Source organism: Mastigoproctus giganteus, chromosome 12 (genome assembly GCF_048544385.1).
Source record: "Mastigoproctus giganteus isolate SK-2022 chromosome 12, ASM4854438v1, whole genome shotgun sequence".
Classification (NCBI taxonomy): domain Eukaryota; kingdom Metazoa; phylum Arthropoda; class Arachnida; order Uropygi; family Thelyphonidae; genus Mastigoproctus; species Mastigoproctus giganteus.
This window is the reverse complement of record NC_143586.1, coordinates 24,060,417-24,073,191: the sequence shown is the minus strand read 5'-3', so window position 1 is coordinate 24,073,191 and position 12,775 is coordinate 24,060,417. Positions and strand designations below refer to the sequence as shown.

The following is a 12,775-nucleotide window of genomic DNA, read 5'->3' as shown; positions in this document are numbered from 1 at the left end:
CTATTCCACCTATCCTTTTTACAAAGCATGTTTCCCGTTTCCCTGACAATAGAGTCACCAACAACTACTAGTTCCTTTGGGACCAGCGCATTCTGCCTTGGGGGTTGCCGCTGTGTTCCGCGATGACCAAGTGCAAGCTCTGGCATTGGTGTGGGCAGCTGAGAGCTTGATGGGCCCCTCACTTGTAATCCTTCGAGGGCATCCACCCTATCCTTCAGGGTGGTTCATTTTTTCCTACAATAACTGTATGAAAAACATGTTGTTCAAGCTTTTTATATTTGAATATTTTAAACAATAACAAATCCCGTTATCATTACCTCCTGTAATTATCCCAGTAATTATAACAAGATATATGTGGCGCCCTCTTCTGATGACTGAAATAAGTGTCATATATGCCACAGTAATGAATGTTACTGTCTGTGATATCGCAGTTAAATCATTTTTGGTAAGTGAGTAGTGCTACTGTTAGGAATGGATTTAACTAAATCGTCAGAAGAAAAACTTCGTGAGGCAACATGTGTTGGTGATGAAGAAGCAGCTCGGAAACTTGTTGAACGAAGCGTTAATATTAATTTGCAACATGAAATAAATGGATGGTAGGTAAATGTTTGAATTTCGTGTACATTGGTATAAACAGCAAATGATTAATCACTTCGCCCTCTATATTTACTTTGGTAGAAAAACCAACAAATCACAGGTGTACTGATGTTTATTTTTGTTAGCGATTTATTAATTTTTATATTAGTTATTTAGTTGTCAATGTGAATGATGTTTGTTTGGGATGCATATACAGTCTGACTCGCATTCAATGTAGTTTAAAAAAAATAAAAAAATAAATAAAAGGGAAAATAAATGACCTTTATTATTATTATTATCAGCCATATGGTGCAAGGAAGCCTGAGGCTTATGCTACACCAGCCAAAAAAAAATTTCGGGTCACCCTGAGAGAGAGAGAGAGAGAGAAGTAGAGGGGAATCACCAAGAAGGAGAAGAACGATGATATCCAACTCAGGAACCTGGGTGTGCCAAACCCATACTCACCAGATGTGAGCCCCTGGGGGGATTATTCATCTCAGATGTGCAACCGCATGATTTGGCAAAGGTTCTCCCTTCCATATATATATATATTGATAACAATAATGCTCCCACTTCACACCGTAACAACTACTGTAATTGTAAAAAAAATTGATTACAGTGACTTTGCCCTTAACTATCTCCATAGCCTAGTGCTCAGGAGCGGGAGTGCAGTAGCACACGCTTTGAGTAGACTGGGGTTCAAGCCCCTGACTGCTGAATACAGTCGATCTGCCAACCCGCACTGGACCAGAGTGCAGATTATGGTCCATTTCCCTCAGCATGAATTGTGGAGGAGGATTCCATCCTGCAGTGGGTTGATAATGGCTGCACTTTACCTTATCTCCTGTAAACTGGAGTTTAGGATATTCTAACGTTCAGAATCTTGAGTAATATTTTAGCATCTTCGTTATAATTAATGTTCACTTCATTCTTACATTTAATTTTTTTGAAGTACATCAAAAAGTGCACAATGTGTGGTTCTTAGTTTAAATGGGCACAAGGAATGTGATTTCGAACAAAACACAGATCAGTAAATATGCAGGAGTAATGTGCCCAATGCTACTCTACACACATACCCCAGGGGCTCACATCTGGTGAGTATGGGCTTGGCATACCCAGGGCCCCGAGCTGTATATCACCATTCTTCTCTTTCTTGGTGATTCCCTTCTGCTTCTCTCTCTCTCTCTCTCTCTCTGGGTAACTCTATTTTTTTTTTTTTTTGGCTGGTGCAGCATAAGTCTCAGGCCTCCTTGCACCATATGGCTAATAATAATAAATAATAATCACAAGGTATTGCGACTTCTTTCTCTTCTCTTTGGATGAAGGAACCAGTGGTACAAGGTCTGTTGCCAGCACCTCACATTCACTGCAGATCAAGTGCCTCAGAGGTTGTGTTTTCTGTTATGACAGTTATTGTAATTCATGTTTAATGTGAATGATGTTTACACCATCCAAGTTGAGGCCTCACATTTATACTGTGAGGCATTTCCCACTCAAAAACACCCAAACAGCTGTACTTTTTTTTTTAGGATTCATCAGCATCTTAAGAGGGCATGGACGTTTTTCATTCCACAGGAGTGAGGGAATGCCAAAATCAGTTAGTATTCCAGAACTGGAGGAAAGAGTTCTGTAGAGAGTATGACAAAATCCAAGTAAAAGCACAATGAGGATTGCCTTAGCAGAGCAAATTGCTGTACCCTTACCAGATTCGTGTTCAATGCATTCCTGCATTCATTAGTGATGTTTTTTCACAGCTGAAAAGCATCTTTCATTCAATAAGGCATTTTTAATTTTCACAATTGGCATGTTTGGGATGAAGAAATTCCGAATGCCACTGTTCAGTTGTAACATCAGCTTTGTTTTTTGTTGAATGTGTGGGCAGGTATCCTAGGGGACCGTCTCATAGGAATGCATGTTATCCCTAACAGACTTACAGGAGCTTCATACCTCCATTTCCTGAAAAATGATCTACCAGGGCTTCTGGTGGATGTTCAGGAGTGTCAAACAATCCGGTTTATGTTATGCATGATGGTGCACCAGCACATTTTTCCTTACTTGTGAGAGAACTTCTGAGTGAAGTTCTCTCACATGTTGCACAATGGACAGGACAAAGGTGGCCAAGCCTCTCAGGTCACCTGACCTAAATCCCATGGATTTTTGTATCTGAGCCTATTTGAAAGTTCAGGTGTATTCAGTGCCCACTGATATGGTGGAAGAATTATAACAGCATGTTCAATATGACTGTCAGGAAATCGCACACATCCCAGCAATTTTTGAAAGAGTATGAGTTTCAATGATGAGAAGACCACATTTCACCATTTAGATGAATGGACAACATTTCAAACATCTACTCTAAGAGATGCATGTAAGGTAATGTTTTGAAATGATCTATCCAAATTGTAAAACTATTTTATAATAAAAAATTGAGATTTTGGATTTTCTTTCCTTGCATTCACAAAGCAATGGTGCAAGTCGTAAACACTTTTGGTTCTAATACAGTCACCTTTCAAATAATCCACCCTAACCAAAAATGCTGTTTAACTCAGAAATGGCTGATGTGTGGACATGTGTTTACTGAGACTTTTCCCCTTATTTTTAAGTGTTCATTTCATCCTGAAAGTATTTACCATCATTTTTTAAACACTATTTATGAATGTGCAATTTTATTAATTGGGAAGTAAGCAATGCAGACATAGGATTTTTTTTTTTTTTTCCTGTTCTTTGGTTCTTCTGGAAAAAAATTTCAATGTCATATAAATTTAAAAAAAAAGCAGATCACAGGAAAGGGAAGGCAATTTACTGATTAAAGAAACCAATATGGGAAACACTGAATGTTAACCCTTTGTGCCATAAAAACTGAAATTAAATCAAACAGAATGTTAAATTGAAATCTTATTTTTGGACTTTATATTACGCATATTTTTTATTTCGCAATAAAATACAATATGCCTACACAGTAAATTTGTTCCGGAGGTATCAGAGTTAAACATGCAAGTTAAACAAGGTTAAAAAATATAATATATATTTTTGATATATACATTTGTTCTGCTGGATAGTTAAGGCTAAAAACTATGATTATAAATACAATATAATAATATATAATATAATCATAATAGTATATTATAAAGTTTTATTTGTTTGTTATTTGGTTTTTAGGAGCATTAGCAACTAAGGCCATATTGCTCCGGGGATATGCGGTGGTCATTCCCTGATCTTTCCGCATCCTCCGTATTTGGTGGTGACGGGCTTGAACCCCGGTCTAATCAAGAAGTGTGTGCTACGCACTACTGCTCCTTCCCACCTGGCTAGGGAGATGCCTATATTATAAAGTATTATAATATATAAACCCCACGTATCCAGTATTAATGACCCTAATAGTTGAAGTACCTAAACTATTTAAATTTAAAAAAAAAAAAAATACTTGTATATCTGTGTAACTTAGACTTTTACTGTATTTTTAAAAATTTATCTTTACTGAAAGATATTTTAAAATGTGCAGGTAAAGCAGTTACACTTTGCACATGTATAAAGAAAGTTAATCAACTCTAACCAAGCTGCTTAGCCTCTATACCTAATACCCTAGAATTTCTTGCACAGGGCTTTATCAAATTAAATGTCAATCAAATGAGTGTTACAGATGTGCAAGATTTATGTGCTTATTGTAGTAACAATTAATACAATCACTTTCATGATGCTGAACGATATGTTCAGCAGTGCTATTGACAGGCAGAGATATTGGTGTGCTCATGTAAATCCTATGATTAAGTTTTCATTATGCATCAGCATGCTTTATATTATAATTATATTTTCTAATATGTCTTTGTTTTCAATAAAATAGGTAGGGATATAAAGTGTTGAAGTTAAACATAAGAGAGGCACCTTGAGTGGATGGGATCTATCCGGTTATATTAAAGAGGTAGCAAAGGAAGTAAGCAAACTCTTAACTATAATTATGACAGTATTCTTGAATTAAGGAGAGGTCTCCACAGACTGGAGATGTGCAAATGTATTCCCAATTCACAAAGTGGGATCAAAGGATGACATGTGTAATTACAGACCTGTTAACTTCTGTCCCGGGGAAAATAATGGAGTTACTGGTTAAAGAAGCACTGCAGGATTATCTAGACAAGACTGCTGCAGTTATAGTTCAGACACAGCATGAATTTGTTAAGGGGAAGTCTTATCTGACCAATTTAATTGGATACTATGATGTGTGGCACCTCCGTAGCCAGGTGGGCAGGATCAGCAGTGCGTAGCACACGCTTCTTGATTAGACCGGGGTTAGAGCCTGTGACCACCAAATACGGAGGATGAGGAATGGTCAGGGAATGACCACCGCATATCCCAGGAGCAATATGGCCCTAGTTGCTAATGCTCCTAAAAACCAAATAACAAACAAACTATGATGTGGTCACAAAGGAACTGGATGCAAAAAATAATTTTGATATCATACACTTGGATTTTAGGAAAGCTTTTGATACTTTTGCACATAGAAGGCTGCCATATAAATTGGAGCAGTATGGCATTAAGGACAAGTTGCTGCTATGGATAAAGGGATGGTTCAGTGGGGGAAGACAGAGAATGATAATCAATGGGCATTGCTCTTCATGGAGTAATGTTATTACTGAAATTCCCCAGGGTTCAGTTTTGAGCCCATTGTTGTTTTGTAATTTATCAGTGATATTGATGAAGGTATATCAGGCTTAATGTCCAAGTTTGTAGATGATACAAAGGTTGGTAGGGTTGTTAATGACAGTAGGCTACTGCAAAAGGATCTAGAAAAGTTTGGCAGATGGGCTGAGAGATTGCAAGTGAAGTTTAACATTGACAAATGCAGAGTACTGCATACGGGTAGCAGTATCCTCAGAGTAATGTACCAACTGCGAGGTACTACACTCAGTCTAGTGGAGAATGAGAAAGACCTGGGGGTAATTTTGCAATCAGATATGAAGTTTTCTGAGCAGTGCAGACAGGTGGCCAGAGCAGCTCATGGGGTCTTGTCAATGATATACAGGAATGTTGCTAGTAGGGATAAGGTGATTATCCCTTTGTATAAGGCAGAGTTCAGGCCACACCTTGAGTACTGCATACAGCAGTGGTGTATCCAGGTATCATTATTGGGGGGGGGGGGCATGGCAACCAGGTTTTTGAGTTGTTTTTTTTTAGAACGTCTCTTGAATTCTTTTTCTTTATTTAAAATTTTTGGTTGGGGGATATATGCCCTCTCTGCCCATCCCTGAATACGGCCCTGGCATACAGATCTGGAGGCCTCATTTTAGGAAGGAAAGATGTAGACTGCTGGAACGAGCACAAAAAAGGGCAATGAAATTGGTGAGAGGAACAAAGGGTTGCTCTTACGAAGAAAGGCTTAAGTTCTGCAAATTGCAACGTCTGGAGACTAGGCACCTGCAAGGTGATCAAGCTCAGTGCTGATGGGATTCATCCTCTTGCTCAGGTTACACACTTGAGGGGGGCATAAATTCAAATTGAGGAAGGGTGCAGAAATTTTCCTTTAGCCAGTGGGTGGTTGATTGCTGGAACAAAATTGGTTTTTGTGGAAGTTGATAGCTTAAATAAATTCAAGGAAGAACTGGACAAACTTTTGGAGTGAATGGATGGGGGAAGCAGGAAGCTTTTTTTTTGGCTGATGCTGTATAGCTTGGTTTCTTGCATCATATGCCTCTACTAATGCTAATGTCTCTACATTCAGAGCAGAAGGGCTAGTAACAAAATCTACAGAGTGGTTAAAGAAAGAAATATTGGAACTTTATTCATGGGAGCAAAGAAAATCAAATAATTTCTGCATCATCCTCCCCAGCAAAAGAAAACTGGCCCCCTAGGGCAGCATACTTGTATGTAGACTAAGGCTAGGAGCAGTGAAAATAAATTTGATGAATTTGAAATACTGATTAAGTCATCGAATACAGACATTGTAGGAATAGCAAAGATGTGTCACTCGTGATGCTGAATTTTAATATGGGGGAGTACAATGTATACAGGAAGGGCAGACAGGAGAGGTGGAAGGGTTATACCCTTAGTTAAGTAGAATATTAAATCTAAGGCAGTGTATCCAATTGACTTGGGAGATGAATGCAATGTTGAGTTAGTTTGGTTTGATATAAGCACTGGGAAAACAAAATTGAGATTGAGTGTGTTGTAGGCCTAATCACTGTGATAGGTATACCAAACAGCTGTACAGAGAAATAGAGTGGGTCAGCAAATCAATGTCTCATAATGGAGAATTTTAACAAATTGAATAGATATTTTGTATCTACATTCACACGAGGAATTCTTTAGGGTAGGAGATGCCAGAAGTTTATCAACCTCTTTTTAACAAGGGGCTAAATGACTGTGTTAACTGAAAGGAAAGTGGAGCAGAAATTGTTGAGGATTGACATAAAAAAGGCACCTGGGACAAATGGAATATCCAACTATATTAAGTGAGGCAGCAAAGGAGATAAGAAAACCCTTGGCCATAATTATGAGAGCATCCTTTGATTCAGGGTAGGTTCCTATGGACTGGAGAAGTGTGAATATATCTCCAATTCATAAAGGAGGATCAAAAGGTGACATGAATTATTAGAGACCTGTTGTCATACCATCTGTTGCAGGGAAAATAATGGAATCACTGGTTAAAGACACAGGACCATTTGGAGAGGCATGCAAATATTATACTGCAATCACAGCATGGATTTGTCAAGCGGCAGTCTTGTCTAACCAACCTGATAGGTTATTATGATGCAGTGACCAAGGAACTGGGTGCAAAAAATAATTCTGACATCATATACTTGGATTTTAGGAAGGCTTTTGATACTGTTGCACATAAAAGACTGCTATACAAAGTGGAGCAATGTGGCATTAAGCGCAAGTTACTGCTATGGATAAAGGGATGGTCGGTGGCTATCAATGAGCCCTGCTCTTTGTGGACTAATGTTATTAATGGAGTTCCCCAGGTTCAGTGCTGGGTTCATTGTTGTTTTCAATATTTATCAATGATACTGATAAAGGTATATCAGGCTTAATCTCTAAGTTTATAGATGGTACAAAGGTTGGCAGGATGGTTAACGACAGTCATCAGGGTGAGTACTGCAACAAGATCTAGGAAAATTGGTCGATGGGCTGAAAAATGGCAGTTGAAGTTTAACATTGACAAATGCAAGGTACTGCACATGGGTAGCAATAACCCCAGAGTAACTTATCAACTATGTGGTACTACACTCAGGGTAGTGGAGAATGAAAAGTACTTGGGGGTAATTGTGTAGTCAGATATGAAGTTCTCTGAACAGTGCAGACAGGCCGTCAGAGAAGGTCATGGAGTCTTGTCAGTGATATATAGGAATTTTGCTAGCAGAGACCAAGGAGGTGATTACCCCTTTGCATAAGGCCATGGTTAGGCTGCATCTTGAGTACTGTACTGTAATAGGTCTGGAGGCCTCACTTTAGGAAGGATGTAGACCTGTTGGAATGGGTGCAGAGAAGGGCAACCAGATTGGTGAAGGAAACAAAAGGGTATTCTTACCTAGAAAGGCTTCAGTTCTGCAAATTGCAGTGTCTCAAGATTTACTGATATGGATAGAAGATTGTAATCAAAAGAGAATTCCTTTCAGTCAAAACATCATTCAAGCGAAAGCTATGAGCCTTTATAACACGCTGAAGGAAAAAGAAGAAAATGAAGAGGAGGAGACTAAAAAAATATTTACAGCCAGTCATAGTTGGTTTTTCCAATTTAAAAACCATGTTGGGCTTCACAATGTTCGTATCTCAGGTGAAGTGCAAGTGCAAACAAAGACACTGCTGCAAGATTTCCCAGCGAATTGAAAGACATCATTGAGGAAGGTGGCTACAAGGACAAACAAATTTTCAACGTCGATGAAACTGGACTGTTCTGGAAAAAAATGTCCTCGCCAACTTTTTTAGTTGAAAATGAAAAGGCCCAACCTGGATATAAAGCATCAAAAAAACGTTTAACACTTTTGTTGGGTGGAAACTCATCTGGCGATTTTAAATTGAAGCCTCTACTCGTGTTCAAAGCAGAAAACCCAAGAGCTCTAAAGGGTTGCGAAAAAGCACATTGGTTGCAATTTGGCGATCCAATAAGAAAGCATGGTTTACAAGAGAATTGTTTACAGAATGGTTCACAAATTATTTTTGTCCGACGGTTGAACGTTACTGCAAAGATGAAGGGGTGGAGTTCAAAATTTTGTTGCTTTTAGACAATGCACCAGGCCATCCACCTTAAATTTCTGATCTCAATGTAAATATAAAAATATGCTTTCTTCCACCTAACATAATTTCTCTCTCTCTTACAACCCATGGATCAAGGTGTAATTGCTACATTCAAGGCATATTATCTGCGGCGAACTTTTTCCCAAGTGATTGAAGCTTCAACAGGAGTGGGATCATCATTTTTACAAACATTTTGGAAAAATTATAATATCAGGAATGCAATCGAAAATATATCTGCACCTTGGCAAGAAATCGCTGCCAACAACAACAACATACGTTCTGTTTGGAAGCATATTTTGCCCCATTTGGCAAATGATTTCACTGGTTTTGAATCACAAGTTCAGGCAATTGCCGAAGACGTCGTGAAGATCGGAAAAGACTTGGGGTTAGAAACTTTGGACACTGCCAACATACATGACTGCATTGACTCACATGCAGTGACTTAGAGATGATGGGACTCATTGAAATTGATGAGCAAACTGCATATGAAGAAGCAGAAAATAATTCTCAGGTAGACGTATTCAATTAAAACCCATTATAATTATACCTCAATCAGCACGGTTTCACATAACAGAATAATTTCGGTACCAGTTATCAGTATTATGCAGGGTATTGCTGTAGTAGTTAATCCTGCAACATGTAAAAAGGTTCACAAACTCAGTCAGCAAGAAATATATCCCATACTGGCAGTAAGGTATGATGGAATCCTACTTCTGTGTAGTAGTAGGGGTTGGCAAAGAAGGTTAATCCCATGGCAGAGAGCATAGCTTACTTCACAAGTTAGCAGTGCAAGAATCCCACAAGGGCATTAGAGGTGAGGTGACACTTAGCTCAGCACAGTTAGCTCATCTTATCTCTGCATTGCACAGATTAGCTATATCCCACCTCAGCATAAGAGAGCAACTTATATTAGCAAAGTACAAGTGAAGTGACTAAGTACAGTTCAGGGGTGGCAAGTCCTGTGTTATGGGTAAGTTAGTTGTAGTACCTTAGTGGGTGTGTCTTCTGACTTGTTATACAGACTCTGCATAGGTGGAAAAGGTGGTGCTACTATAACGTGCGGTCTACCGATGCTATAATCTGTGGATACACTACAGCATGCAGGCTACTGGCACTCTATTCAGTCTGTTCAATTGAACTGTGTTTTTTTTTTTTTTTTAATGACTAACTAGGGGGCTTTGCTTGCTACACTCGCTTCTTTTGATAGTATAAAATAAAATATTTACAAAAGCTTTCAACACCGTCTCTTCCTCATCTATGAATACATAAATACGTTGCATATAGAAATTAAGAATGGTACCGTATGACCATGCTTAAACAGAAGCTTGTTTTACCCCAGTAATTCAAGCTTCTGTTACATATTTTAGTATTTGTTACATAGTGATATTTATTCAGCCATTGGCTGAATAAATATCACTAGGAGGAAATTATTTTAATGTATAAAAAGATATTTGGCTAGTGAAAAAAGATTAAGTTAGTTTACACCACTTATTTGGGATGGGTTTAAGCAAAAAATCTGTGACCATATACAATACCTCACACTAAAGATTATGGACACCGTTTTTCACTTGAATCCGTCCTGAATTCAAGTGGCATAAACTAACCTAACCTTTTTTCACTAACAGAATATTAGTCTATTAAAAAAAAAAAAAAAAACCAGTTCATTGGCACCACAGTTAAACCGAATAGACTGAATAGAGTGCCAGTAGCATAGCCTGCACTCTATTCAGTATATGTAGTGTATTCTCACCCTATAGCATTGGTAGACTACAGACTATAGTAGCACTGAAAAGGCATTAAAGTTCTGTTTGCAAGTCAAGATGTGTTCTTGCCCTTTGGTGCTGGTGTTTGTGACAAGCTTAATCTTGTAATCATGTAGAAGGGACATTCATGGAGAATATGCTCCCAATCTTCTACTCCACATGTGATATTGGGTGGGGTAGCTCTAAGTAAATTACAGGGTCTGGAGACTAGGTACCTGCAAGGTGATCTGATTGAGGTGTATAAAGCCTTGAATGGTTTGAGCATGCTTAATGCGGATGGGATTCTTCCTCTTGCTCAGAATAATCGCCTGAGAGGGCATAAATTCAAATTGAGGAAAGACGGTTGTAGGATAGATGTGCGGAAGTTTGCCTTTAGCCAGCGGGTGGTTGATTGGTAGAACAAACTTCCATCTATCATTGTAGAAGTTGATAGCTTAAATAGATTCATGGCAAAACTTGACAAAAATTTGGAGCGAGTGGATGGGTGAAATAAGGTGTGTTTTCTTTTTTTTTTTTTTTTTTTTTGGCCGATGCTATATAAGCCTGCTTTCTTGCATCATGTGCCTTTGCTAATAGAAAATCTCAGTATTAATAAGTGTCATTAGCTTTGTAATCTCTCATGTAACCTCTGGAATGGAGCATTTAGTGGTTACCTCATTGGTGCAATTGGTCCACCAGGTTGGCCATACATAATTGCACGAATTCTCTTCTCACGCCTGATGTCTTGTGTTCGACTGAGTTTGGATTCCAAAATGCTTTAGGTTTTTATTTTTCCTGAGTTGACAAGTGACTGCTCTCTATATGACTTCCAGGTTTAGAGGCAAGTTTCCCTACTAGAACTTGGCATCCCTAATATGAATGTCTTTCCTTTGTATAATGAGAACACACTGTATCCTTAATGCAGCAAAATCACCCGCACCCATAGCACAGTTGTATAATAATCTGGCAATGAGCATTCACTTTGTGCTAAATCTCTGTGTATCAATGCCAACATTATCACAGACCATCCCCTTTGGTTTATAAAATGCTGATAAGTTACTATTACTAGAATCACCCAACCAATGGCAGATTTAGCACTTGAAAGGCCCCAGGCGCAATTCAATTTTGAGGCCCCCCCTCTAAATATTTTCGGTACCACTACATTCTACACGCACGTTTTTACTATAGTACGCGCTCTAGATTTGGTGTTGTGGTTTTAATCATTTTGGTTGCGCAATTCTTTCATACATATTTTAACTAATGTTTAAATGAAAAAATTGCACAACTAAGCATTAACGATAATGCGTATTCTACTTCAGATTCACTTAGTTCGCATAGATATTTCATATAATATGTAGGGATATTCGCATAAGAGTTTACTAACTTCTCATATTAAATTATAGTTTTATTCAGTAACAGTAATAATGATGAGTGTAAAAAATTAAAAATTAAACAATTTTATTTTTTTTTGAGACCTGAGATTTGAGGCCCCCCTCTTTAAGAGGCCCCAGGCGCGCGCCTTGTGCGCCTGTGCGGAAATCCGCCACTGCACCCAACTGTGAATTATCATGGTTTATTAAACCTGTAGTTGTCACACTGTTTAACCTAAACCCCTCTGATACTGAGATTTTTCACAGGCTCAGTATTGTCATGATGATTCAGTTTATTTTGTTCTGATTTGTTTGAATAAAGAACCACTTCACACGAATAATAAAATATAGTATCAAATTTGTAACACTATGAGGCACCAGAACTTTATTATTATCCTGACAGCAAAAAACTAAAAGGACCATCAATATTGATGTACTTGATCTATATCTTCTGGGAGTCAACACAGAGTATTACAAACCTTGCATGGTTATTGTTAAGTTGTATTTCTACAGAAGACATGCAGGAGAGCATCCTCAATTCTTAAGTCCTTTCTTGAGCTAAACTGGTTTTATGAGATGCTGTTTCTCTGCAGTGTGAAGTAAATCTGCTTTCCAGGGGACATTCAAATAGCATTAGCATTAGTAGAGGCATATGATGCAAGAAAGCAAGCTTATGCAGCATCAGCCAAAAAAAAAAAAAAAAAAAAACCCTTTCACTTCACCCCTCCGTTCGTTCGAAATACCTTTCCAGCTGAGCCTTAAATTTATTTAAGCTATCAACTTCCACAACAAGGAATGGAAGTCTGTTCCACCAACCAACTACCCACTGGCTAAAGGCAAATTTCCGCACATCTATCCTAC

General features: G+C 38.3%; 1 protein-coding gene across 1 annotated transcript in view; it reads left to right on the top strand.

Annotated features, from left to right (window-relative positions):
- The first annotated feature begins 405 nt into the window (after positions 1–405).
- LOC150076791 (ankyrin repeat domain-containing protein 40-like) overlaps positions 406–12,775 on the top strand; it is a 39,615-nt gene continuing 27,245 nt past the window's right edge. The window contains exon 1 of the mRNA XM_090386654.1: positions 406–596. Coding sequence (XP_090242780.1) covers positions 472–596 — 125 coding nt within the window. The 5' untranslated portion in view covers positions 406–471. The remainder of the gene's footprint in view (positions 597–12,775) is intronic.